At 54.5% G+C, this 27847-nt stretch overlaps 1 protein-coding gene across 2 annotated transcripts in view; it reads left to right on the forward strand.

Annotated features, from left to right (window-relative positions):
* The window catches only part of AAK1 (AP2 associated kinase 1), a 57688-nt gene that overhangs the window by 16545 nt on the left and 13296 nt on the right, over window positions 1-27847 (forward strand). The window contains exons 2-19 of one of the 2 annotated variants that reach the window (XM_054289132.1): window positions 1957-2075; window positions 3449-3557; window positions 6380-6522; window positions 9601-9722; window positions 11045-11126; window positions 12745-12877; window positions 13902-14005; window positions 14929-15008; window positions 15677-15831; window positions 15909-16192; window positions 16363-16566; window positions 17550-17770; window positions 17889-18046; window positions 18679-18786; window positions 20276-20371; window positions 25614-25715; window positions 26550-26651; window positions 27602-27712. In XM_054289132.1, coding sequence (XP_054145107.1) covers window positions 1957-2075; window positions 3449-3557; window positions 6380-6522; window positions 9601-9722; window positions 11045-11126; window positions 12745-12877; window positions 13902-14005; window positions 14929-15008; window positions 15677-15831; window positions 15909-16192; window positions 16363-16566; window positions 17550-17770; window positions 17889-18046; window positions 18679-18786; window positions 20276-20371; window positions 25614-25715; window positions 26550-26651; window positions 27602-27712 — 2433 coding nt within the window. The remainder of the gene's footprint in view (window positions 1-1956; window positions 2076-3448; window positions 3558-6379; window positions 6523-9600; window positions 9723-11044; window positions 11127-12744; window positions 12878-13901; window positions 14006-14928; window positions 15009-15676; window positions 15832-15908; window positions 16193-16362; window positions 16567-17549; window positions 17771-17888; window positions 18047-18678; window positions 18787-20275; window positions 20372-25613; window positions 25716-26549; window positions 26652-27601; window positions 27713-27847) is intronic. The other variant, XM_054289133.1, reaches the window with a different exon arrangement.

Consider the following 27847-nt stretch of genomic DNA (forward strand, 5'->3'; position numbering starts at 1 on the left):
CGGGCTGGACTGGGATAATGAGGGAGACATTGGTTGTGGTCTGGAGCTCTGGAGGCTGAGGAGGTGCTGGTGGTGGTGTGGAGGAAGGGTTAGGCAGCTGTCAGCAGTTAAAAGATAAGGCAAATGTATTTTTGATGTGTTTTTGCTGCTCAGCTCGTGTTTCTTTCTGCTGAGCACAGCACTGTAAACGGAGATGCCCTGTCCTGCTGGCCAGGGCTGGGAAAAGGGAGCTGAGCCCTGGGGTGGAGCTGCTCACTTTGGGGGCAGGGAAACCCAAAAGTGTTGTTATTACCAAAACCAAAACTGGGACTGTAATAAACTTTGAAAAAACAATTATTGGGGTTTTTGTGGTATTTTTGGGGGGTTTTTTTATTTTCTTTTTTTTTTCCCTCTAGTATTTTTTTGAGATCCATGGAAATACTGTACAGAAATTTTAAAAAAAGGATCCCAAACCTGATCTCTCCAATGATTCTGAAAAATACAGGCTGTTAGCAAAGTAGGGTTTGGGGAAATTGTGTTGGTTGTGGTCCCTTATTTCTTGCTGGCTCCATTGTGGGGTATAAGAGGGGGAAGAAAAGTCAGTGCAGTGCTGTGTTGCTCTTTTCCACAGGCACCCTTTGGGCTGAAGATTCACAGCGGGATGTGCAGCTTTGCTCTCCAGAAACGAGACAAACGTGGCTGGGGAGAACAATGAGGCTGCTGCTGTGGGTTCAGAAGCCCTTAAAAATGAGTTGTAATTTGAGATGCTCAACTTGCAGCAGCTTCGGGGAGAGTCAGGGTTATTTTTGGGTCTGAATCGAGCGCTGTGCACAGAGGCCCCTCCGGAGCTGGAGGGGGCTGGAGCAGCTGTGGCTGCTGCATCCCAGGGCCATGGCACACTTCTCTCACTTGGAGTGCCCATTCTGCAGCCTGGCTGCAGTTTCCAGACATTTAATTGAAGGCTTGATGATGCTTATATTTCTTGTGGGGGGGGAAAGGGAGGAGAAGGCATTTTTGTTTTGTTTCTTCTTTCTGTCCCATCTTCGTGGGGCTGCCGCTGGAAGTCAGTGGGGTTTCCTGGGAAAGCCTGCCCTGGTGCTGTGGCTGTGCTGTGTAAAACTGGGCTTGGGCTGCCAGGAGAGGTTCCTGCTGAGCCCCGTGCTGGCAGTGAGGTACCTGTGTGTGTAACCCCTGTGTCGAGGTGTAATGTCATAAAAACCATTGAAAACGACCAGGGAGAATTGTACATTACACACAGCAGTGTTGTCTGGTTATTTGCTCTTTTTCATTCTTTCCTTGTCAGTAAATCTCACCCAAGTGTGGCATTATGGGATGGGGGCAGCCCATGCAAGCGCTGAATAACCATGAGCACAAACCCATCCATGGAACTGTGTGAAAGGCCTTCATCTGAAACAAGTCCATTTATCCTGGGAATCCTGACTTCACTAATAGCAATGACCACAGAATGAATTGTGGGTTTTTCCCTTGTTCTTCTGTCCTGATTTAAAAGCATTAACATCAAACTGCATGTGGGAGATGTTTCTTTTGCTTCTTGCACAAATCAGCTTTGTAATGTAACTTAGATGCTTCAGAGTTGCAGAGCCTTTTAAGTTCAGGCCTTTGGTGGTTCAGTGGGTGATCTGTAGCTCTGATTTCTGTCCAAGGCAGCGTTGCTGTCCTTCAGCTTTCTTCTTCATAATGGGAATTAATGGAGCAATGAGGGACTGTCTGGCAGGACCAGGAACTGGTGTAATTGCTTGTTTTTATGGAGATGCTGGGTGTTAACTTCGTGGCCATTAATTGAAGATTGCCCCCTTGGATCCCTGTGAGTTCCTGGAGAAAAGAGCTGGGAGAGGGGCAGGGAAGGAGCATTTCCACAGTGGGAGCTGCTCAGTGTCCCCCTGTCCCCTGGCAGGGACAGGGCTGGGAACAAAGGGGTTTTTGGTTAACGAGCAGGTGATTTTGTGTCCCCCACAGGTGGCTTTGCAATCGTGTTCCTGGTGAGGACGAGCAATGGGGTGAAGTGTGCCCTGAAGAGGATGTATGTCAATAATGAGTACGACCTGCAGGTCTGCAAGAGGGAGATCCAGATCATGGTGAGTGCCTGCTCTGGGCTGGGCAGCTTCTGCTCATGACCCTGCCTTTTCCTAGCAAAAACGGCTTTTATGCGGGAAATCCTGGCCTCTGGAGTGTGTGAAAATCTGGTACTGAACTATTTCTAAAGTTCCTGTTCAGGGGACAAGATAAGCCTGAAAAAGCCAGGGAATTGCAGAAAAGGAGGGGAGAGCTGCATGGCTTAATGGGAAAAGGAAGGGCAGAAGATGTGAGCATGGCTGGGGATGTTGGAATCCAGTCTCACAATCTTCAGTTGGGATCTCAAGACTTCAGCCTTTTAAACCTGATGAGAAAAGGCTGATGATTCTGATATCCCTGAACTGCAATCAGTGCATGAATGGCAGACCTCCATCCTGAGATAAATCTGTATCACAGCATCTTCTAATCCTGGGTTGGGATGAAGGTTATCTCTGCATCACTGAGGTTGGTAGATTAAAACTGTATTTGTGGGGTAGCTGCTGCCAGGGCTGTTGAAATGTAAAGTATTTGTAATAAGCTCTGGGATATTTCTCCAGATTATTGGGCCCAAGGATTTATATGATGGGATAGCTATTTTTAATAGCTGTTTCAAACTTAGCTTCCCTAAACAAAGACAAAATGGAGATGATCCAAATAGATTTGCCTAATCTTGTTTGCAGCGTGGTAGACGTGGAAGTGCCACTTTTGAAGTTGTATTCAAAGATACTGATGGGCATTTAGAGCAGCTGCCAGGTGGGGAGGGAAATATAAAATCCTCATTTTGTGAGTTTACCACTCGAGGTGCAGGTTTGGGGTGGATGTCAGAAACTCCTACCTGTAGCAATTCTGTGTGTGATTCCTGCAGTAGCTTTAAATGAGGTTAATACCTTTTAAGTGAGCTGCTGTAGTTTGGGATAGTGCAGGGAAGCTCTGGGCTGTGTGGGGAAATGTGAGATTAGATCTCACATCAAAGCTTGTTTACTGGGGTTTCATTGCTGCTGCTTTCTCTTGTCTTTGGTGCCTTTGGAATGGTGGCTGGTGGAAAGTGAGGATGAGGAGGGTCCATGGTGTGGATGGGGCTGGTCCATGGTGTGGATTTAGCTGGTCCTGATTGTGGCTGGTCCATAGTGGGATTTTGGTTGGTCCATGCTGTGATCTTGGCTGGTCCATGGTGTGGATGGGGCTGGTCCATGGTGTGGATGGGGCTGGTCCTGAATGTGGCTGGTCCATGGTGGGATTTTGGCTGTTCCACGTGTGATTTTGGCTGGTCCATGTGTGGATGGGGCTGGTCCTGAATGTGGCTGTTCCTTGTGTAAATTTGGCTGTTCCATGTGTGATTTTGGCTGGTCCCTGTGTACATTTGGCTGTTCCACGTGTGGATTTGTCTGTCTTGCAGCGGGATCTGTCTGGCCACAAGAACATCGTGGGCTACATCGACTCCAGCATCAACTCAGTCAGCAGTGGGGACGTGTGGGAGGTGCTGATCCTCATGGACTTCTGCCGGGGTGAGTGGGGCTGGGCACGGGGTGGGGTTTGTCCTTCTGTGCCTGCAGGGACCTTGCACATCTTCCTTTGGAGCAAGAGCTGTCCCTGAGCTGTTCTGAGCTGAGCAAACCAGGTCTAGGACTGACAGTGGGATTGGTGCCATCTTTGCTGCTGCCCAGGGTGGTCCTGTACCCCTCTGCTGTGAAGGAGAACCCTTAAATGCATCTTGCTGTTGTCTTTAGGATGCTCCACACAAGAGGTGGCTCCTCTTAAGCAGCCAGGAGTGTAATTTTTCTTCACTTTAATCTCATTGCAAGCTTTGTTCCACATCAGCCTGGCTAGGATTGTTCTGGAAGAAGCAGGACATGGATAATGGGCGGCCAAAAAGCATTCCTCTTACCTCTGACCTTTTTGCTTGGCTGTCTGTAGCCAGACAGGCTGTTCCATCTGTCCCAAGGCTTTGATCTTTGTGGCTGGATGTGGTGTTTGGAACATGATGCATGTGCTGGGCTCAAATTCTGTCTTCTCACAGAAGAGCGTTCAGCAAAAATAATGTTTTGGCCAGGTGACTTCAGGAGCCTGTGGCTGGTTTGGGTGGTGGCAGCTGATGGAAATGGGTATTTTTGGGCCTGTCTGGCTTTGAACTCAAGAGCATGGTAGCATTTTCACACATATAGATGTGTGTGAGCAGGCCCAGTGCAGGCTGCGGTTCTGCCACGTCCTCTTTGCTGCTTTGTTTGCTGGTGAGAGGAGGAACTTTTGGGGCAGTTTTGCTAAAGGAATCACCCACAATATCTCTTCAAGCTTCAGGCTGGTGTTAGCACAGGCCTGGCAGTGCTGGCACATCCCTGCTCAGCCCCATGTGCAGAGCCCACCGTGAGGGAGGTCCAAACCTGAGCTCTCCACAGACCCACCAGTGCAGCACCCACATTTTGGGCTGATGAGTTAAACCCATCTCTGTGAGGAGTTTCCTCCCATCTGCAGGGAGGTGGCTTTTCTCACGTGGCTCTTGCCAGATGCTCTGCCTGCAGCCCTCCCCTGCAATGCTCGTTACTCTCTGATTTTCCCTTGTTACTTTCCTTTTGTGGCCGGCAGTTTCCAAACCAAATCAGTGCCTTTGTGTGCAGAACTGCATTCATTTTGGGTGTAAAATGTTCACAGCTGTAGTATTCATTAAACTGAGCTTTTCTTTCCTACCACGAAAGTTTTCCAGCCTTGTGATGTGGAATGATGCAGTCCTGCTTCACCAGAGCCTCAGAAAGGAGATTTTCTCTGTCTGTCTGGGGCATTTAGAGGAGGAAAAACCCTCAGGATTGTTTTGGAAAGGCCTTGACAGCAACAAAACCCCAAAGCTGAGACAAATCCAGGACTCGTTCCTGAAAACTTGCTTTTGTTTGTGCAGAGTTTCCCTTGTTACAGATGGATTTTTAATTCTTTGCAGTCAACAGCTTCAGCCAAGCCACTTACCGTGTGGGTTTTCTGTGTGTCTCCCTTGCTCCCTGCTCTTGCTTACGTGAGGCAGACTAATCCATGGACTGTGGGTGCCCCAAATCCAGCCTTTTATTCCTCTGGTCAGACAAAAGAAGTCCTATTTGGAAGAAAAATAAGAAAATGAGTCCCGAGCTCGGTGTCACTGCTGTGACTGGGGACTCCGAATCTCAGTGTCCTGCTGTGGTTTGGGATGGTCAGAGCTCGGTGTCCTGTTGTGGTTTGGGATGGTCAGAGCTGTGTCCTGCTGTGGTTTGGGATGGTCAGAGCTGTGTCCTGCTGTGGTTTGGGATGGTCAGAGCTGTGTCCCTGCTGTGACTGGGGATGGTCAGAGCTGTGTCCCTGCTGTGGTTTGGGATGGTCAGAGCTGTGTCCCTGCTGTTACTGGGGATGGTCAGAGCTCAGTGTCCTGCTGTGGTTTGGGATGGTCAGAGCTCACTGTCCCTGCTGTGACTGGGGATGGTCAGAGCTGTGTCCTGCTGTGGTTTGGGATGGTCAGAGCTGTGTCCTGCTGTGGTTTGGGATGGTCAGAGCTGTGTCCCTGCTGTGACTGGGGATGGTCAGAGCTCACTGTCCCTGCTGTGGTTTGGGATGGTCAGAGCTCACTGTCCCTGCTGTGACTGGGGATGGTCAGAGCTCACTGTCCCTGCTGTGGTTTGGGATGGTCAGAGCTGTGTCCTGCTGTGGTTTGGGATGATCAGAGCTGTGTCCCTCCTGTGGTTTGGGATGGTCAGAGCTCAGTGTCCTGCTGTGGTTTGGGATGGTCAGAGCTGTGTCCCTGCTGTGACTGGGGATGGTCAGAGCTCGGTGTCCTGCTGTGGTTTGGGATGGTCAGAGCTGTGTCCCTGCTGTGACTGGGGATGGTCAGAGCTCACTGTCCCTGCTGTGGTTTGGGATGGTCAGAGCTGTGTCCCTCCTGTGGTTTGGGATGGTCAGAGCTCAGTGTCCTGCTGTGGTTTGGGATGATCAGAGCTGTGTCCTGCTGTGGTTTGGGATGATCAGAGCTGTGTCCCTCCTGTGGTTTGGGATGGTCAGAGCTGTGTCCCTGCTGTGATTGGGGATGATCAGAGCTCAGTGTCCTGCTGTGGTTTGGGATGGTCAGAGCTGTGTCCCTGCTGTGGTTTGGGATGGTCAGAGCTGTGTCCCTCCTGTGGTTTGGGATGGTCAGAGCTGTGTCCCTGCTGTGGTTTGGGATGGTCAGAGCTCAGTGTCCTGCTGTGGTTTGGGATGGTCAGAGCTGTGTCCCTCCTGTGGTTTGGGATGGTCAGAGCTGTGTCCCTGCTGTGATTGGGGACCCCATATCTCACTGTCCTGCTGTGATTTGTCACCCCACCCCTCCCTGTGTGTCCTGCAGGGGGGCAGGTGGTGAACCTGATGAACCAGCGCCTGCAGAGCGGCTTCACCGAGAGCGAGGTCCTGCAGATCTTCTGCGACACCTGCGAGGCCGTGGCCAGGCTGCACCAGTGCAAGACCCCCATCATCCACAGGGACCTGAAGGTGAGCTCTGCCCCGGGGCTGCAGCGGGGAGCTGCTGGCACCCTCCTGCCCGTCTGCCAGCTGCCCACGCCGTGCTTCTGCTGCCGGTAATGAGGGGAAGTGGGCACAAGCACACCTCTCTGCTGGGAGATAAAAACAGAAACGAGCCTCTCGCTGCTGCCTACCATATGTTTGCCATCTATAGATCTGCTTAAACACAAATGTTTGTGAATAATTGTGGCTTGCACACGTGCCAGGCTGTACCTGATGAATTATTCACAGTGGCCTGAAACGCTGCTTTATTTAAGGTAGCTCACAGAATTGTTTCCAGATTAAAAGGAGCTCTTCAGAAGTGTTGGCCTTGGGGCAGGAATCCTTAGGAGCTTTTGAAAGTGGCCTCTGGAGCTCTGACCAGGAAAGTGTGTTGTAAAACTCTGTGTGCTTAGCTGGGAGCAGAGCTGGGCCAGCTTGGGGAAAATCCCCCACCTGTAACCCAGCAAACAGAAAGATGTTCCCTTTGCTCTCAGGGAGCTGGGATGAAACACCCAGCCAGGAAGGAGGCTGCTGTGTGCATTTGAAATTCAGATGTGCTCTGTGGGGCAGGTTCTATTTTCAGAGCCCTCACAGATGTTTGTTTGTGCCACTGGCCATTGTTTTACATGCCACGTGTAGGAAGGAGAGCCAGGTAGAGCAGGGGAAAACATCCCCGGGGTTTGGTGTGCTGTGGCATGTCTGAAATGACAGTGATGCCACTCTGAGTCACTTTGGATGCAGGAGCAGCTCTGTGTCTGTTCCCAGGGGTGATCTCTTGCCATCAGTCCTGGATTTAAGGCTGTAAAGTTTGTGTAGGTCAGGAAAGCAAGGTGAGGACCAGGAGCACCCCAGCTGACATTAACCCTGCCCTTACCTTTCTGGTGAGCCCCTGGGGGTTCATACAGAACAAACTCAGGGTGTTATAGGGGGGTAAATCTGGGACAGCTGTGCTGCATTAGTGAGTGGATCTGTGGTGTTGCTTTTCCCTGAGTTGCTCTTGGTGTCCAGCCCACCGGGTTTTGTAAGCTGTGCCCAGGGTCAGGCTTGGCTCTTCTCTGCTTGGAGACGTGTTTTCTGCTTGAGCAGTGTCTTGTTTGTGTCATGGTGACCTCTGGGGATCTAAGCACTAACACAGAATTAATATCTGTGTATATTTTGACTTTATTTGTGTAAAAGTGGAACACTGTCAAGGGGCAGTTGCAAAGCCAGGAGAGATGAAGGGCCAGAGAAGTTCAGTACAAGTTCTGGGTGTCAGGAAGAACACGTAGGTGTTTTCTTGGGGTGAATATCACCCTGCTGAAGAGGGGCAGATGTTGGCTTGCAGGCAGCTGGCCCTGGAGCCCTTTTTTGCCTTGCAGCTCTTTGATGCTGCCCTGGAGCTGGAGGTTGCTGCCAGCAGCAGGGAGGCTGTGAATGAGCTCCCAGCCATTCACACAAGTGCAGCTGGAGCAGTTTCCCTGCCCCTGGCTCTGACTGTGAATTGACCCAGAGCAGAGCAGCCTCCTGTTGGCACAGGCCCCAGCTGGTGGAGGTGACCAGCAGCTGGGGACAGCAGCACCTTCACCCAGCATTTCGGGAGTGAGGATCCTGTGTCACCCCTGGCTGTGCTCAGGGCTGCAGCTTCCTGAGTGTTTCACAAGAATAAGACACCTTCATACTCCTTTTGAAGCCACTTTTCTCTGGCCTGGCAGTGGTGGCAGTGATTCCTTTTGCTGTGTTTATTTTTTTTCTTTCTCCTGGCGTCTGCTGATCGCACCTGGTTGCTGGATGGTCCCGTGCTGATGTGTGACAAACCTGAGTGAGGAATCAGCCTGCTCAGGCAGAGACAGGGGGAGGGCTCCTGGGGAAGTGTTGGAGGAGTGCTTGCAGGGAATAGCAGGGAATAAGAGGGCCAGTGTTGCTGTGCTGGGGAGAACATCTGTGTGCAGGCTTTATTCAGAGCAGATGGATGGCACAGGGGAAGGGGCGTGTTTAACCCTTGGGTTCCAGCCAGCCTTCTCCCCCCCAGCTGCTCTAATTTGGCTGCATTTTCCGATGCTTAAAACGCTGACTCCTTCTTTTTCTTTCCTTCTTGTAAAGACCATCCTTGATGGGGAGCTCTGCTTCCAAAAGGTTTTGTTAGCAAACGCTTATGTGGTGATTTTTTATTTATTTTGAGCTCTATGAGCAGCATGTTTTATCTCGTTGTTGTATCTGAGCGTTTGACACTGATTGAAGATAAAGACATGAAAAATGGTGTGTTCCCTCCAGAGAACATGCTGTTAGTGCTGCTGCACAGATGAGGAGCTGGAACACAGGGATGCTCTGCCAAAGCCAAGATCTGAGCACAGGGTTTCACACATTTACAGTCAGTGTTGGAACAGGCAATTTCCTTAGGTGGGTGCAAGGTAGAGTTTTGTTAATGCACAGGGGAAGGTTTCTGCTGATTTTATTGGTTTCTGTTGCCTGATTGAAGGTACCAAATAATGTTTGAAAGAAAGGGGTCTCAGCCCCTGTTCAGGGACTGTGGGCACCCAGCAGACTCTGAGAACAAGCCAATAAATGTGAGCATGAGCTGAGGTTTGTTTTGAATGGGACCCTCAGGGTCAGGTGAGATGCAGGCAAAGACCTGGAGATGTGTTTTAATTTCATAAACATGGAAGTGTGTGTTGTTTGCCTGCCCCGTGGACTGTGAGGAGTTACAGCCTCTGTAAATCTGGGGCAGTTTGGATTTCCTGTCCCCAGTTCAGGTGCCAGACCAGGGCCACAGTAGCTCAGGAGCCTTCAGCTCCGAAGGCACTGGGACACTGAAGCCTTACAGAGGCAGGGAGATGGGTTTGCAGGAGGAGAAGGGAGGGGTGGCAGCATGGAAGGCAGTGTTACAGCTGTGCCTCCATGATTTGATGTCTATTTTAGGAGATGTGACAGTTTTGATGCCTGTTTTCTTTGCTGTCACTTTTAGACTTCAGTGTCAGAGATGTCTGATATGTCTTCAGGCACTTAAAACCTTGACTCATCTGAAAAAAAAAGCCAAACCGTGAATATTCTTTTGTCTGAGTGATTCTGTGTCTGTCTGTGATGCTCCAGGTTGAAAACATCCTGCTGCATGACCGTGGCCACTACGTCCTGTGTGACTTTGGGAGTGCTACCAACAAATTCCAGAACCCTCAGACAGAGGGGGTGAATGCAGTGGAGGAGGAGATCAAGAAGTAAGTGTGCTGTGCCTGTCCAGCCCGGTGTTTGTGTTTTCAGGGTGATTTCCCTCGTGCTGGGGCTGGCTTTGCTCAGCCTGGTGCAGCAGATTGGCTGTGCTGCATGGCAGTGTCTGCTGCAGGTGAGTGAGTGCCCGGGGGAAGGTGAAACAATAAATGTAATTGCTTTGGAGCTGGGATTAATGCAGAGCAGCAGCCCCTCCTCCAGGCAGTGACCTGCTGTGTCCTGGGCAGGGTCAGGCTGTCTGTCCTTCATCCCCTTGGCTCCTCTGAGCCCCAGGCTGGGCTGGCACAGTCCCACCCTGTGGGATCTGGGCTGCTCAGGGCAGTGCCAGCTCCTCCTCCTGCCCCAGCACTGCCAGCTGTCCTGGCAGCATCTCTGGTGCCCCTTTGGAAAAGGGGTTCACCTGCAGCTCAGGAGCCCTGGGCCAGGGGTGGAGCGCACTCCAGCTCCTTGGCCCTGCTGTAGTTCTAACATCCCTGCTGCAGACTGGCCACTGCTGCTAATCCAGTTAAAAATGGGTACAGGTGTCTCTTTTTTGCTGGGATTCAGCTACACCTCCTGGATTTCCTGGGTTTGTTTGAGTGGAGTTCTGAGAGTGCTCCTAATCCAGCATTGCAGTGCCCTGGAGTGCCCTGCTTGCACACCTAAGCCTACAAAACCTTTGCCTTTGGCAATGCTTTCCTGTGCTCAGGTGAGCAGCAGGAGCAATGACAGACCTGCTGGCAGGAAATCTCATCAAAGAGGAGCCTCATCATCTGTGGAGCAGTTTGCAGCTTTCCTGTTTTTGTGATCTGCTAAGATGAGGCAGATTCTCACTGTGGTTTGAGGCACACAGTGACCCATCCCTTCCACAGTGGCTCTGAGCAGGACTCCTGGTTGGAAATCTCATTTTTGGGAGCCACGTATCCAGTTGCAATCTCTGTGATACAGCTGGGCACAGCCTTGCAGTGAGGGCATTGCAGAGGACATTTGGTTACTGACCTTGTTAATGCTTTGAATCCTTGGATGGTTCTGTTCTTGAAATGACTGCACATTTTGTGGTGAATTCTGTGCTTTAGAGAGGATTGTGGTTGTTATTTAATTCTGTGCTGTAGAGAGGACTGTGGTTACTGTTCTGGCTGCCCAGGGCACTTTGAGGGGTGTTTTTCACTGTTTGAGGTGTGTAGCAGGGGATGCTCTTAGAGCATTTTTCCAGTAGATAATCTTTAGCATCTCTTTCCTTGAAATGAATAGGGGAAAAGTGAATTTTGGGTTGTTTGGGAATGTGACAAACCTGCTGTCCCCCTTTGAACCCCCGACCCTCCTTTCCCTGCAGGTACACGACGTTGTCCTACAGAGCCCCCGAGATGGTGAACCTGTACAGTGGCAAACTCATCACTACAAAAGCAGACATTTGGGTGAGTATGGAAGCCCTGGGCATCCTTGCACTGCCAGGGCAGGGAAACAGGGCTGGCCTGCTTTTCTGGGGGCCTGGGCAGTTCCTGAATGCAGAATTCCTCTGGTGGTGTGTGTACTGAGCTCCTGCTGCATACAGACATGTGTGCTCCTCCTGTGTGCTTTGAGTTGAGAGATGGATCAAACTCCAGGGCTCAGTGGGGCAAACCTGATTTTGTATCTCAAATCAGACAATTCAGGGTGTTGTGGCACCAGGTTGTTGGTGTGTGGAATCAAAGTTCTGCTCAGAATTGAGTGGGAGCCTGATGAAATGGCCCTGCCCCAGCAGCTGCGGTGTGCTGATCTGTGTCACTCAGGGCTGAGGTGCCAGACTGGCCAGAGGCCAAACTCTGCACTGTCTCTGGTGATCAGGGCAGTCCTGCCGTGCTCCTTCTTCATGGTGGGAACAGGATCCAGCTGTGGTGGAATCCATTCCTGGCTCTCCTGCTCTCCTTTGGTGAGAAACAGTCTGTGCTGTTTGGAGTGGCAGTTCAGCACGTGTTTAAAGGTGTTTAAAATGCTAACTGGGAGCATTTTTGTGTTTTTTGGAGCCCTGAGCTAGGGGGTAACATGGTAGAAGCAGAAAAACAGAGTTTTGATCTATGTTCAGTGGTTCTGCATCTACAAGAGGGAGAATTGCTGAATTGCCCTCAGTGAGCAGCTCCTGTGGTGGGAGCAGCTGGAGCCAGGGGTGTGTGGGGTCAGCCCTGCCCTGGGCAGTGCCAGGGGAAAGGACAGGGCCCCAGGGCAGCCAGAGCAGGACCAGGACCTGCACTCCCTCCTGGGGCCGGGGGGAAAGGGGAGATCCAAAGGCTCTGCTGTTCCTGGCATGGCAGGAGCTGGGTTCCATGGCACTTGGAGCACGTCCAGAGCAGTGTTTGGTGGTGGGGCCTCAGCTTCCAGGCCTGTTCCAGTGCTTGTCCTGCTGGGAGCCTCCCTTCCCCTGAGATGCTGGCCAGGTTGTTTAAGCCAGCCTGCAGTTTCATTGTGAAATCCTGTGACAAGAGAGATGAGCTGATGAGGAGATTCTCAGGATTAGGAAATGTTTCCTGCTCCCCGCTCTGAGGTGGGGGGAGTGTTTCATAATTAGCCCTTTGTGCAAAAACGGTTTGCTTTTGCAATAGGTGGTGGCTCTTGGTGCCAAAAGCAGCGTGGCAGTGGAGGGAAGGGTGGCAGAACCTGGCAGCCTGCAGAATGAGCTGTACTTCCCTGGCATTTATTTATAGCAGCTGAAAGGTTGTTTGGGCTTAATCTTGGAAGCAGTTTGGGTTTCTCGTTGTCACAATGGGCTCATTAATGATGATGGTTGCCATTTGTTTGTGCTGTTGCTTTGCTCTTTCCTCCCAGAGCGTGGCAGAGAGGCTTTGCCTGTTCAGTGGCACTCAGGGCCGTGTGATGATGATGATGATGATGACCAGTCCCCCAGAGCAGAGCCTGATGGGGGAGAGCTCTGCCTGTTGGTGTTCCCTGCAGCTGGGGCTGTGCCAGGTCCCTCACAGGGTGCTGGGGCGGGCCTGGCACCAGCAGGAGCCCAGATCCACCGTGCCCAGTGTTGATCCCTGCCCTGTTCTCTCTCTGCAGGCCCTGGGCTGCTTGCTGTACAAGCTGTGCTACTTCACCTTGCCCTTTGGGGAGAGCCAGGTGGCCATTTGTGATGGCAACTTCACCATCCCAGACAACTCGAGGCACTCGCAGGACATGCACTGCCTCATCCGTGAGTGCCTGCAGGGCTCTGCCCCAGACCAGGGGCTCTGTCCTTCCCAGGGCTTCCCTGCACACTGGGGGGTTAAAGGGACCTTGGGCTGCTTTGGGAGTGATCATGACAGAGATTTCAGTCTGGCCAGGCTGGAGGGAGCCAGTGGAAGGGCAGGAGCACACACAGCTGTTTGCTGTGGGCCCTGCACAATCAGCCCATTTATGCAGAAACGTATTTCTGCTGTAATAAATCTGTTTGGATAAGGAACTGAAAAGACCACAGTGACTTAGGCTAGTGATAAGAATTCATCTCCTGTGAACTGGGAAACAGAACTGAAATGATTTATAAATATCCCACTGACTGGAGTGAATGTGTAATTAAGTGTACAATGCACTACTCTTGGCAAAGCTGGGGCAGCTCTCTTGTCTGCAGCACAGCTTTTGATTTTTTCCCTCTCCCTAGCCACAGCCTTGACTCACACAGAGCTGGGTGTGTTTGCAGAGCAGGCTGGTGTTTTCCTGGCTGCTGTGGGCTGCCTGCAGTGGCTGCCCTGTCTCCCTGCCCTGCTGGCACTCCAGGGCACATTAACCCTTTTCCTGTGCTTGCCCTGGAAGTGCCCAGTCCCACCCAGAGCTGTTCCTGTTCCCTGGCCAGGCAGCGTTTCCCCCCCCTGCCCCAGAGCCTTGGGGGTCCCAGCTCTGGGGGGAGATGTGTCCTGGTCCATGCTGGGTGTGCTGCCCTGTTCTGAAGGAGGCAGGGCTCTGTTAGCTCCTGGTTGTACCAAATGTGGAGTTGGGTGGGTTGGAGGGAGCTCAAAGCCCACCCAGTGTCACCCTGCAATGAGGGGACACCTTCCACTGTCCCAGGTTATTCCAGCCTGGCCTTGGGCACTGCCAGGGCTCCAGGGGCAGGCACAGCAAACCTGGGCACCTGTGCCAGGGCTGCCCATCCTCAGCACAGAAGATTCCTGTGTGGTATCAATGATGTGCTGCCCTCTGTGTGTGTGCTGCTGCTCTGATCTCTGCATCTCCGTCTCTTGCAGGGTACATGCTTGAGCCAGACCCTGATAAGAGACCTGACATTTATCAGGTCTCCTACTTTGCATTCAAGCTGGCCAAGAAGGAGTGCCCAGTGCAGAACGTCCAGGTGGGCAGGGGGAGGCCTGAGGGGGCTCTGGGAGGGGCTGGGGGCAGCTGATGGACACTGAGCACTTTGCTCTGTCCTCTGGGTTGGTCCCCAGTCCTGTCATCAGGAGGGTCCTGTTTGTAACAGCACGGTTTGGGTTGGATTTTTGGGTCAGAAATCAGGGTTTCTCATTCTCTTTGTCCCTGATTTACCTCCTCACCCAGTCACCAGCGTGAGGCCAAGCAAGAGATCTTGTGCATGTGAACATGGAAAATTAGGCCATGCTTGGGAAAGCAGTTTGATTTCCAGGCACTCTGATCATAGCCTGTGTAATTTGGCCTGCACTTGGGTTTGAGCAGCAGTTCTGGGACTTGGCATTTGGACTCCATCTGCCCCTTCTTGCTGTGTCTTCAGGGACTTCAGCTGGGAAATTGAGTGGGCAATTATTTTCTTACATTGTTATGGGCACTGTGACAGACATTTTATTTTGTTGTTTTTTCATAAAGAGAAATTAGGGTTTTTCCCCTATGCTCAGGTGCTTATTTGTGGTCTTTATGAATAAGAGGTAGTTTGGGTTCTATTGTGCCTGTGGTTTTATAGCATCATTAATAAATTTTGTCACTGCTGTCGTCTGACAGTCTTTTAGAAATGTCTTAAAAATGACATGTCTTTTAAAAATTTGTGCTGTGGAGCTTTATGTTCATATTCCATGTTCAGTGGTCAAAAAGCTGAGCCCTCTTTTGTTCCCTTGTAAAGACTCCCCCAAGCTCATGTCTCCCCATGACATGAACCTTTTGTGGTGGTGTTTGTTGTGTGTCCACATGAGGAGTAATTGCTTTGGGAGTCCCCAGTTCTCTCTGTTTTATTGTGATGTTTTTGCACATTATTTCTGACTCTGTTTTCTGCCCTCGAAATACTGAACTGGGCATTTTTGGGTTCTGCAGAACTCTCCAATCCCTGCTAAACTCCCAGACCCAGTTAAAGCAAGTGAAGCTGCTGCAAAGAAGAGTCAACCAAAGGCCAGGTAACCCCACCTGCTTTTTACTCCCTCTTTTGCTGCCTGTTGTCTCTGCTGGTTATTAGCAAAGGTGGATTCAGCTTCCTTGGGGACTTCAGTTGCTCAGTTACTCTCCCTGACTCAGAAACAATCTGATATCAGGTTCATTGGCTATCAGTTTGGTATCTCCAAACCACAGAGGGCTGGGGGCACGGCTGCTCCTCTCTCTTGCTGTGCATTTTTGGAGCTCGGTGAACCCTGAGCAGAGATCAGGAGGGTTCAGTGGTTCTGGGCTGGATGTACCAAAGTTAAAGTGCACCCAAAGATGGCAGTTCAGACAGCTCTGCCCAAAGGTACCAGCTGCTCATGAGCTGATCTGTGTCCTTCATGTGCTCATTCAGAAGTCTGGGTGGTTTCAAGCAATATGTTGTAGGAAATGGTTGGATATAAGCTGAGTGGTTTTGACAAGTCCCAGCTGTCCACCAGCGGAGGATGCCACGAGTGGCAGAGAAGTCAGAGGGACAGTGTTGGGTTAATTGTGGTGAATGCATGCAGGAGTTTCGCTGTGCCTGGGTGCCCATGAGGGTTTCACCTGTGTCACTCCCACCCAGCTGAGGTGTGGGTGAGTGTTTGCCCCTGCTGTGTGTTCTGTGTCTCTGTGCTCACTGCCCTTCCCTCTCCTCCTCCCTGTGCAGGCTCACAGACCCCATCCCCACGACAGAAACGTCCATAGCGCCCCGGCAGAGGCCTAAGGCAGGACAGACCCAGCCCAACCCTGGCATCCTGCCCATCCAGCCAGCCCTGACGCCCAGGAAGAGAGCCACAGCCCAGGCAGCCCTTCAGCCCCAGGGTGAGCGCTGTGTCCGTGTGCCGCCTGCCCCGTGTGCCTCGGGCACTGCCCTAACCCTGCCCTTGGTTCTGTGCCAGCTGCAGGCCCGGCTGCCCTGGGCAGTGCCCAGCCCTCCAGCACGCCCCAGGCTAAAGCAGCGCCCCAGCAGCCTCCAGCCCAGCCCCAGGCCAAGCCAGCAGCAGCAGCAGCGCCCCAGGCACAGCCCCAGGTGCCCTCCACACAGCCCCAGGCCACCCCTCAGCATCAGCAGCAGCAGCTTTTCCTGAAGCAGCAGCTCCTGCAGCAGCAGCAGCAGCAGCAGCAGCAGGCTGCCTTCTTCCAGCAGCAGCAGCAGCAGCCACAGATGATGCAGGCTCAGCAGGTGGGTGGTGCAGCAGGTTTGTCACATCTGTGTCTGCAGGGCTGTAGCTCTGTGTTTCCTGCTCTTTTGGGGGGACTGGGTGCAGCTTTTGGGCATTTCCCCAGTCCTCTAGCAGGGTTTGCTCTAGGTCCTTCACACCTGCAGCCTCTCAAGCTGCAATTGTTCCCCAGTTCCCAGTGATGCAGCAAGGAGCGCCCGCGCAGCAGCAGCAGCTGATGCAGAACTACTACCAGCAGCAGCAGCAGCAGCAGCTGCTGGCCCAGCAGGCAGCTATGCAGCAGAAGACCACAGCAGCAGCAGCAGCAGCTCAGCAGAAGCAGCAGCCCCAGGCCCAGCCTGGCTCAGCACCCCCAGCACAGCCACAGGAGCAGGGGGTGAGACCTTGGGGCCCTGGGACTTGGCTACAGCTGCTCCCCTGCCAGCTCCTGAGTGCTGCTCTGAGCCTTTCCACCTCTGCTCTGGGGCTCAGCCTCTCTACCCTGAGCAGGCTTGAGCCCAGCCAGCCTTTGCCAGGCCCTAATGGAGGTTTTACCTCCAGAGCTGCACCACAGAAAGGGGAGAGACTCTGCCTGTGCAGTAATCCTGCAACACTGCAGAGCAGCAAATCCCTTTGTTTGTCTGGTTTTTCCTCTCCAGACCATCCCCAGTCCATGGCTGGCATGCTGGGTGCTGTTTTCTCCCCAGTCCATGATTGGGACACTGGGTGCTGTTTCTCCCCAGTCCATGATTGGGACACTGGGTGCTGTTTCTCCCCAGTCCATGGCTGGGACACTGGGTGCTGTTTTCTCCCCAGTCCATGGCTGGGACACTGGGTGCTGTTTCTCCCCAGTCCATGATTGGGACACTGGGTGCTGTTTCTCCCCAGTCCATGGCTGGGACACTGGGTGCTGTTTCTCCCCAGTCCATGGCTGGGACACTGGGTGCTGTTTCTCCCCAGTCCATGATTGGGACACTGGGTGCTGTTTCTCCCCAGTCCATGGCTGGGACACTGGGTGCTGTTTTCTCCCCAGTCCATGGCTGGGACACTGGGTGCTGTTTTCTCCCCAGTCCATGGCTGGGACACTGGGTGCTGTTTCTCCCCAGTCCATGGCTGGGACACTGGGTGCTGTTTCTCCCCAGTCCATGGCTGGGACACTGGGTGCTGTTTCTCCCCAGTCCATGATTGGGACACTGGGTGCTGTTTCTCCCCAGTCCATGGCTGGGACACTGGGTGCTGTTTTCTCCCCAGTCCATGACTGGGACGCTGGGTGCTGTTTCTCCCCAGTCCATGCCTGGCACACCGTGTGCTCCCCCAGGAGCTGTTTTCTCTGCTGGCTGCAGTTCTAAGCGAGGTCGCTGTGCTTTCCTCCCCCGGCAGGCGCAGGCGCAGGCTCAGAGGCAGCAGCAGCAGCAGCAGGCCCAGGGGCAGGGGCAGAAGCCGGGCTCCCTGACGCCGCCCTCGTCGCCCAAGGCGCAGCGCGCGGGGCACCGCCGCATCCTCAGCGACGTCACCCACAGCGCCGTGTTCGGCGTGCCCGCCAGCAAATCCACCCAGCTGCTGCAGGCCGCGGCCGCTGAGGCCAGCCTCAACAAGTCCAAGTACGTGCCAGGGCCTGGGGGTCAGCCTCAGCACGTCTGAGTACGTGCCAGGGCTTTTGGGGCTCAGCTCTTGGTTGCAGGTGGGTTAATGGCTCTTGTTTGGGGTGACCCCATCCAGATCCGCTTCCACCACGCCCTCGGGCTCGCCAAGGACCTCGCAGCAGAACGTCTACAACCCCCCTGACGTGTCCACGTGGAACCCCTTTGATGATGACAACTTCTCCAAGCTGACAGCTGAGGAGCTGCTGAACAAGGACTTTGCCAAGCTGGGGGATGGTGGGTGCCCAGGGTGCTGTGACACCTGCTTGCTCTGGAAGGGAAGGTGCCATGGGGTGGGGATGGTTTGGGCAGGGAATGCTCAGGGACTGGGGATGGTTTGGGCAGGGAATGCTCAGGGACTGGGGATGGTTTGGGCAGGGAATGCTCAGGGACTGGGGATGGTTTTGGGCAGAGGATTAGGGATGGTTTTGGGCAGGGGATTGGGGATGGTTTTGGGCAGGGAATGCTCAGGGATTGGGAATGGTTTTGGGAACGCTCAGGGATTGGGAATGGTTTTGGGAACGCTCAGGGATTTGGGATGGTTTTGGGAATGCTCAGGGATTTGGGATGGTTTTGGGCAGGCACTGCTTGGGTGCCCCATATTGTTACAACCCTCTGGCTAAATCCTTCTAGGTGCTTTGTGTTTGCAGTTCTGTGTGCCTCCAAGGTAGGGGTACCAGCTGCTTTGACCGGTACTCAGGTGCCTGTGGGAGCTGCAGTTTAAACTCTGCTTCCTCTGCAAGTTGGGATTTGCAGCAAGGGCCTCGAGTGGAACAGTGTCCTGGAAGTACAGATGAGCAGCCTGCTGTCAGAATTGAATAGAAGTTCCAGAATCGAGGTTTCCCCCTAACTGTGGGTGTGCTTTGCAGGGAAGGCTCCAGAAAAGGCAGGCAGCTCCACAGAGAACCTGCTGCCAGGGTTCCAGCCCGCAGCCCCCACGGATGCCTTCGGTGGCTCCTCCTTCCCTGCTGGGCCAGGTGAGTCTGGGAGCATGGGCAGCTCCTGGCCAGAACCCTTGAAAGGGAAGGAAAATGCTGCAGACAGAGTGTGTGGGCACTGAGAGCTGCAGGGAACGGGGCTGGCACTTGAGGGGAGGGGGCAATGTCACAGCTGGGTGGACACTGTTTGGAGACAGAGGTGACGCTTGTGGTGAGGGAAGAAACTGAGCTCTGAGTTCCCAAGGAAGCTCCGTAGTGTGTGGAGGTTCCACGGGGCTCCTAACAAGGAGTAGAACCTGCTGTGTGCAGTGAGGGAGCTGGCTGGGAGCTGCTGCTCTGCGTGGAGGAGCAGAGACACAAAGATAACACCTCTGCTGCAGAGTGAGAGGAGAGCACAGCCCCATAACTGACATGGGCAGCGATGGAGGCAGTGATTTCTGCCCTGGCTGGGCTGTGTGGCTCCGCCTTGGCTGCTCTGAGGAGTTTCTCTGCCTGTGGGGCCTTGTCTGGCTCTCCTTTGGTCCTTGTGTCCCGGGGTTTTGCTGTGAGCAGGCCTTGTATGCCAGACACCCCTGGTGAGTGCTGCTGCTCATTTCCACTCCTTCAGCACCAGCCCTCCCTGGGGGCAGCTCAGACCTGCCAGGCACAGGTGGGAAGCTGCTTCCAGGAGCTCCAGGAGCCAGGGATCCTCCCCTGGTGACAGGGCTCCTCCTGGCTGGTGCCTCCCCACTGAGACAAAACAGCTCCTGGTGAGAGGAGTCTGGGCTGAAGAACCCTTTGTGGGGCAAGGAGTGACAAATCCATTTGTGCTTATTTCTATTTATAAAAGGAGATTTAGGGGAGCTTATAACTGAGCCTGGTGTGTTGGTTCTTACCAGAGAATGAAGGAGTTGGAGTCCCTGACACAGGAGTGCTCCTGGGGAGTTCCTTTCTGGGTTTGTCCACCTGTGAGCAGTTTCTGCTGTTCCATCAGCCTGTGTGGGTGATGCTGAGCAGCAGCAGCTCCACGTTGAGCTGTAAAATACCTTCTGCAAAGCCTGAGGAGCATCTGTGTGCTCTGTGGTTGCTGTACCATGGTCAGTTCTGCAGTGTCTGTGTTCCGACTGTGCCCCTTGGCTTCCCAGTGCTGGGCTTGGCATGGGAAGGAGCCTTGGGAATCTGGGCTGGGCACTTGAGCCCTTCTCTCTTTGCCCAGAGACAGGAGCCTGTCCCAGCCTGGCTGCTGGGATAGATTCTATTGCACACTGTGTGTCCTCTGTGAAACCTTTCACCTTTTGTGCTGCTGTGGAGGCAGATAACAGTTCCTCCCTGCCAGGAAATGTTCTGAGATCTGTGGGTCAAACTGTGTTGGAGAGCTGCATGGTAACAGTGGTTTTGTTTGGGTTTTTATTGTTTCCAGTGGCACACTTGGTCAGAGTGTGCCTGTGTGTGGCTGTGCCTGTGCTGGGGGTTTGTTCTGTGCTTTCTCCTTTTCGCTGTTCACTCTGCCTTTTCTTTTCCTTTCCTTTCCTTTCCTCTTCTCTACCAGCTGAAAAAACGAAAGACATTCTGAGCTTGGACTCCAGCCCTGCTCTGCTGACTGTGCCTGATCCTTTCACTCCTCTCCCGCTATCTGACACCCCAGGTAACCCGAGCCGGGGGAGGAGGGGACAGTCCTGCCCTTTGTTCTCTGGATCTCCTGCCTCTGTGCGGGCACACCTGAAGTGCCGGGCACTGCCGGGCACTGCCGGGCTCTGCCGGGCACTGCCGGGCACTGCCGGGCTCTGCCAAGCTCTGCCGGGCACTGCCAAGCTCTGCCGGGCTCTGCCTGGCTCTGCCGGCTCTGCCGGGCTCTGCCGGGCACTGCCGGGCTCTGCCGGCACTGCCGGGCTCTGCCGGGCACTGCCGGGCACTGCCGGGCTCTGCCGGGCTCTGCCGGGCTCTGCCGGGCACTGCCAGCACTGCCGGGCACTGCCGGGCTCTGCCGGGCACTGCCGGGCACTGCCGGCACTGCCGGGCACTGCCGGGCTCTGCCGGGCACTGCCGGGCTCTGCCGGGCTCTGCCGGGCACTGCCGGGCACTGCCGGGCACTGCCGGGCTCTGCCGGGCTCTGCCGGGCACTGCCGGGCTCTGCCGGGCACTGCCGGGCACTGCCGGGCTCTGCCGGGCTCTGCCGGGCACTGCCAGCACTGCCGGGCTCTGCCGGGCACTGCCGGGCACTGCCGGCTCTGCCGGGCTCTGCCGGGCTCTGCCGGGCTCTGCCGGGCACTGCCAGCACTGCCGGGCTCTGCCGGGCACTGCCGGGCTCTGCCGGCTCTGCCGGGCTCTGCCGGGCTCTGCCGGGCTCTGCCGGGCACTGCCGGGCACTGGGGCTGGTTTCCATGGCAGGGCTGGGTGTCCTTAGGGCTCAGCATCCCCAAAGGGATGGCAGGGCTGGAGCAATGTCCTGGAGGGAGAGCTGGGAGCTGGAGTTGTTCAGTCTGGAGCAGAGCAGGCTCCAGGGACACCTCAGAGCCCAAAGGGAGCTGGGGACAAGGGATGGAGGGGCAGGACCCAGGGAACGGCTCCCATTGCAGAGGGCAGGGATGGATGGATGTTGGGAATTGGGAATTGTTCCCTGAGGGTGCCCACCCTGGATCCCTGGCAGTGCCCAAGGCCAGGCTGGGCACTGGGGCTGGAGCAGCTGGGACAGTGAGAGGTGTCTGTGCCAAGGCAGGGGTGGGATGGAATGATGATTTAAGGTCCTTCCCAACACAAACCATTCCAGGATCCTGTGAGAAATAATCCCCAGGTGATTAATTACCTGCTTCTGGCTTGAGCTGTTTTCAAATGGCTCCCAACCATGAAATTGTAGGTTTTATTACTGTTAATCTTTCTTTCCTCCAAGAGTCAGTGTTTCTTTGGCTTCCAAAGTCTGTTGCAAATGTGAGCATCTTGAGAAGCACAAGTTCCATGTGACCTTTTCTGATTTGGCAAGGTTTTGCAGTGCAGTTGGTGCTATTTCATTTACTTTGCAGTGCTGCTTCTGAGCCTTTTCTGTGCACATTTCTGACTGCAGCAGCCAACACTTTTTAGCACAGATTATGTAAGTGCTTAGGAGCTCATTTGCAAATCGGTGGGATTTGGAATGTGGGGATGTTTTTATCCTGCAGCCTCTCTCTGTGAAGGTGTGAGCAGGTCCCAGTGTGAGCCCCAGAGCACAACTGCAGCTCCCATCCTCATCCTCAGCCCAGCTCTGGGTCACTGCTGCTTTGGAGCACCCAAAAAAGACAATTTCATGTGTTTGTTCTTGAATATTTCCAAGGCCTGGGGCTGCAGAGTTTCCTTGGCTTGGAAACGGAGAGGGTCTGTTTGTAAATTCAGCAGAAAGGATCAAACTCCTGGATTGCAGCTCAGGTTCTCACCTGGCTAAAGCTCAGCTCAGGCACAAACCACCTCCCCTTGGCACCTGGAGGTGCAGGTGGCATCACCTGAGTGCCTGCCACACCTTGCAGGGCACAGGGGCAGGGCTGCTGTCACTGTGTCCCTCCTCCTCCTCCCTGTGTAATGGCTGCAGTTAAAGGAATTGTAACGAGGAAGAGGAGCTGGCAAGAGGGATGTAAAAATATGGCAAAACATCTGTTAAAACAAGGGAGAATTAAATATTCATGCTGAAAACATATTTCCTTGTGTATGGGCAGGAAAATGAGCCAAGTTGTTCTTAATGAGCTTATTTCAGGCTTCAGCACTGCCTGATCTGGGCTGTTGGTCAGGGGAGCTCCTGTGGGTCACTGGCTGATGCAGGGAGGGTATTTCATTTTTTTGGGAGCAGAACACTGGATGAGATGTTTTTAATCACCATAACTCTACTCCAGCCCATAAATTCTGAGGAGATAACTGAGTGCCCAGCTCTGCCTGGGTGTTGAGAACAGCTGCAATAAACAACTGTATTGCTGCTGAGGATTTATTTGCACCAAGATGACACGTTGAGATAAAGTAATTGCACATGCTCAATTAGGCATGCACAGCAGCTGTGGGTGTGCACTAATGATCTGAGCGTGCATCTTGAGTTGGGGAGATGCAAAAGGGCAGCTGCTCATGTGGGAACTGATGGAATTATTGCTGTGTTTACCGGGAGGACAAGGTGGGGGTGTGATGATTTAAGGCAGCAAATCCAGCAGACCACGAGAATCCAACTAGATGAGTGTAAAGAGCATCCAGTTCTCCTGCCTGGGCTTTCAGTTTGAGCTTAGGGGAGAATTTACTGCTTTACAAATATTTGAGGTCTTGAACGTGAGCCTGAAATTGCTTGGTTTTGCTCTCTTAAGGAGCCACTGTTTGTCACTGTTTAAAAAGAAATGACACAGAGTTATCAGAGGCCGAGTGGCCCAAGGGCCTCAGGGTGCACTGAGCTGCTCCTTTTGCACACTGGCCTGATACAGGTGGGCCTGAGCGGTCATTTACTCAATGCATTGCACCTGAAAGAATAATTATCAATATGATTGGTCCTTTACTCAATGCATTTCACCTGAAAGAATAATTATCAATATGATTGGTCCTTTACTCAATGCATTTCACCTGAAAGAATAATTAATGAGATGATTGGTAATTTACTCAATGCATTTCACCTGAAAGAATAATTATCAATGTGATTGGTCATTTACTCAATACATTTCACCTGAAAGAATAATTATCAATGTGATTGGTCATTTACTGAATGCATTCACCTGAAAGAATAATTATCAATATGATTGGTCATTTACTCAATGCATTTCACCTGAAAGAATAATTATCAATATGATTGGTCATTTACTCAATACATTTCACCTGAAAGAATAATTAACAAGATGCCCATTTGTAAACAATCTTGGAGAATAACAAGAAAACAGATATCAGGAAAACAACACTTGCAGGCTGTTTATTATAATTGGCTGTCATAGTTTATCTCCAGCTCCCTGAAGTCTCCCAGGCCAGTTGTGGGAGAGCTTTTTGAGCATTCTCTCTCTGAGCAGGGTGCCACATGCACAGCTGCTGGGTGTTGTCCCGTTAGCTCTGTGGTGTTTGCAGAGCCCCGATTCCCTTTCCCTGTGTTCCCCTTCTCTCCCTGCCCGTGCTGTGTGAGACCCAGCCCCGTTTCCCCAGCCCAGAGGGGTGCAGAGCCTTCCCTGGGCTGGTGCCTGGGCTGAGCACCAGGCAGGGCTGCTGTGCCTGCTCAGACTCCATTAGCCCTGGCAGAGCATTTCCCTGGGCTGAGCACCAGGCAGGGCTGCTGTGCCTGCTCAGACTCCATCAGCCCATGGCAGAGCATTTCCCTGGGCTGAGCACCAGGCAGGGCTGCTGTGCCTGCTCAGACTCCATCGGCCCTGGCAGAGCATTTCCCTGGGCTGAGCACCAGGCAGGGCTGCTGTGCCTGCTCAGACTCCATCGGCCCTGGCAGAGCATTTCCCTGGGCTGAGCACCAGGCAGGGCTGCTGTGCCTGCTCAGACTCCATCGGCCCTGGCAGAGCATTTCCCTGGGCTGAGCACCAGGCAGGGCTGCTGTGCCTGCTCAGACTCCATCGGCCCTGGCAGAGCATTTCCCTGGGCTGAGCACCTGGCAGGGCTGCTGTGCCTGCTCAGACTCCATCGGCCCTGGCAGAGCATTTCCCTGGGCTGAGCACCAGGCAGGGCTGCTGTGCCTGCTCAGACTCCATCGGCCCTGGCAGAGCATTTCCCTGGGCTGAGCACCAGGCAGGGCTGCTGTGCCTGCTCAGACTCCATCGGCCCTGGCAGAGCATTTCCCTGGGCTGAGCACCAGGCAGGGCTGCTGTGCCTGCTCAGAACTCCATCGGCCCTGGCAGAGCATTTCCCTGGGCTGAGCACCAGGCAGGGCTGCTGTGCCTGCTCAGACTCCATCGGCCCTGGCAGAGCATTTCCCTGGGCTGAGCACCTGGCAGGGCTGCTGTGCCTGCTCAGACTCCATCGGCCCTGGCAGAGCCCCGGGCAGTGCCAGACCCCTGCCCACCCCTGCCCTGGCAGGGTGTTCACAGCTGTGTTCTCTCTCCCAGCTGCCCCCCAGAGGAAAGGACTCTGCTGTGTGCTCTGCTGAGCTGGGTGTGCTGCCCAGGGCAGCCCTGCAGTGGGTGCCAGCCCTGCAGTGAGTACCAGCCCTGTGTGTGCCCCTGTGCCTGCTGGGCACCGTGTCCTCGCCCTGGCACACAGCTCTGCCCTCCGCTCCCTTTTAACTCGCAACGTTTCAGGAGTTCTTTCTAATAGCCTGCTCTAACCCCAAGCCCCTTTGCCTCTCTCATCTCTTGGTTGGTATTTTTGATGTGGATATTATTGATACTACCTTGGTTGGTGTTTTCTCCTAACTCTGGTGTTCCCTAAACTGCTTTCTGAGTGTTTGTGGCTGGAGGGGTGTGTGGGCAGCAGTGAAAGCAGCATGGCAGTGGAGGCTGCAGGTGCAAAGCCTGAGCAAACTGACTGTAAACCCATCAGGTGTGTGCAGGGTGCTGGGAAAGGGTCTGAGCTGGTGGAGGTGGTGTTTGGGATAAAGAGAGCTTTGCAGTGAACCAGGTGAGGGCCTGGCATAGAGAGCGATCCCTGGCACTGCCCAAGGCCAGGCTGGGCTTGTGGCTCGAGGGAGGTGTCCCTGCCAGGGCAGGGGTGGCTGAGCTCTGAGAGCTGTGATTCTGCAGCTCAGGGCTCTGTTCAGAGCTCTCACAGCTCCCCTGCAGCCCAGGGCTCTGTTCTGAGCTCTGACTCTGCAGCCCAGGGCACTCAGGGCTCTGTGCTGCAGCCATTTCGCACCCGTGGTGCAGGTGGGGCTCACACACAGCACAGCCAGCCCTCATTAACGGTGTCTTCTCCTTTCTTCTGCTTTTCTCACTGTTGCCTCCTTTCCTCCTTCTTCCTGCTTGCCCCAGAAAAACTGATCGAGGGCCTCAAATCTCCCGAGCCTGCGCTGCTGCTGCCCGAGCTGCTGCCCCTGGCTGACCCCTTCGGCAGCACGGCAGAGCCTGCCAATGGTAACTGCCCCCCCGTGCCCCCCGTGCCCCCCGTGCCCCCTGCATGCTCCCAGAGCAGCCCTGCGTGGTGCTGAGCCTGAGCTGCCCTCTCCCTCCGGGGTGGGCACCGAGCAGGGGCACTCGTGGCTGCTCTGCTCTGCTGTTCCTTGGGGGCTCTCTTGGGAATTCCCTCAATTGCCGATTGAGGGTGGCAGAAATGCCTTTATTTGTGTCAGCAGTTGGTGTTGGAGCGTGCCCCAGGCACTGAGCTGGCTGTGCCCATGGTTCCCAGCAGGAGGAGGAGGAAGGGGAGGGTTCCTGAGCTGGGAGTGCTGGGGATGAAGGTGGGCAGGCAGGTCGGGGCTCTGGGGGGCTGCAGAATTGGGGTTTTACGTGCCAGGTGCCCGGCAGACAGGGAGGGCAGGCTGCAGTTGTGCCATCAGCTGCTGCTGTGGGCTGGCTGTGACCTGTGGCTCTGACAGAGAGGAAGGACAGGACTCCTGTAACAGTGAAACTTGTTCTGCTTTGGCAGTTTCTGACAGTTGTCTGAATTGTAATGATCTGAATGCAAGGGGACTCCCGTGGTCACTGCTTTCCTTTTGCTGGACAAGGATCTTGTGGATATTTCCTTCCTGTTCAGCTGCAGGGCAGGTGTTAGCAACCTGCTGTTCCACCCTCTGGGTATTTCAAATTGGGCTTGTACAAATTAAACAAAAGCCGAAACCAGGCTTCAAAGCCAACCAAACCCTCGAGCTGACAGTGCAGGTCAGTGAAGGATTCAGACAACTCCTGCCTCAGCTTCCTCCTTGTGCTTTTCCTTGCAAACCAACCTGTGTGTGCTGTGCCCGTGGGAAGGCCAAGCTGCCGTGGCTGTGGAGAGCCTGATCCCGGGGCTGGAGGCGCCCCTGGCCCAGCGCCTCGTGTCCCACAGCGACTCCGTGGCCTCCAACAGGACAGGTTGGTCAGGCCCGGGGCTGGGGGAGCCCCTCAGGGGCTGGGGGTGCCCCTCTGGGGCTGGGGGTGCCACTGCTGTCCCCTAGGAGCTGGGGGTGTCATGGCTGTCCCCTAGGAGCTGGGGGTGCCACTGCTGTCCCCTAGGAGCTGCCCCCTCTGGGGCTGGGGGTGCCACTGCTGTCCCCTCAGGAGCTGGGGGTGCCACTGCTGTCCCCTCAGGAGCTGGGGGTGTCATGGCTGTCCCCTAGGAGCTGGGGGTGCCACTGCTGTACCCTAGGAGCTGGGGGTGCCACTGCTGTCCCCTAGGAGCTGGGGGTGCCACTGCTGTCCCCTAGGAGCTGGGGGTGCCACTGCTGTCCCCTAGGAGCTGGGGGTGCCACGGCTGTCCCCTAGGAGCTGGGGGTGCCACTGCTGTCCCCTAGGAGCTGGGGGTGCCACTGCTGTCCCCTAGGAGCTGCCCCCTCAGGGGCTGGGGGTGCTCCCTCAGGGGCTGGGCCTGCAGCTCCTCTCTGTGCCCCTCTCCCTGGGCCTGCAGCTCCTCTCTGTGCCCCTCTCCCTGGGCCTGCAGCTCCTCTCTGTGCCCTGGGCCTGCAGCTCCTCTCTGTGCCCCTCTCCCTGGGCCTGCAGCTCCTCTCTGTGCCCCTCTCCCTGGGCCTGCAGCTCCTCTCTGTGCCCCTCTCCCTGGGCCTGCAGCTCCTCTCTGCCCTTACCTGGCCCTGTGGGATTCCCTGCTCAGCCCAGAGGCACACAGAGCCCTGCTGAGGTGTTGGGGCTCCGTGCCCTCACTGTGAGCAGCAGGATGCCCCCATCACAAGCAGGGCAGTTTCTGTGCTGGCTCTGCAGCAAAGCTGTGCTCCCAGCCTGCCTGTGGGTGAGGGGATGTGGCAGCAACAAGAGTTTAACGCTGTTTGTGTCCTGTGCAATGCCTCCCTGGGATGCTCACCTGGATCCAGACTCTCTCACTGGGGAAGACTCTCTGCTTGACTGTTCTCTGCTCTCTAACCCTGCTGCTGACCTCCTGGATGAGTTTGCTCCTGTAGCTTTCTCAGCTCAGCCTCACAAAGGTAAACTGGCCCTCCTGCTTCACAGGGACAGCTGCTCTGACCTGTTCTGGGGCTTCACTGCCCCCAAGCCACTGCTCTGTTTTCTTCCCAAGCTGCTCAAACTTGGAATGTGCACTGATGTACTAAGGGAGGGGG

This window comes from Melozone crissalis, unplaced genomic scaffold, assembly GCF_028551555.1.
Source record: "Melozone crissalis strain CALT ecotype California unplaced genomic scaffold, PUWL_Pcris_2 ptg000064l_1, whole genome shotgun sequence".
Taxonomy (NCBI): domain Eukaryota; kingdom Metazoa; phylum Chordata; class Aves; order Passeriformes; family Passerellidae; genus Melozone; species Melozone crissalis.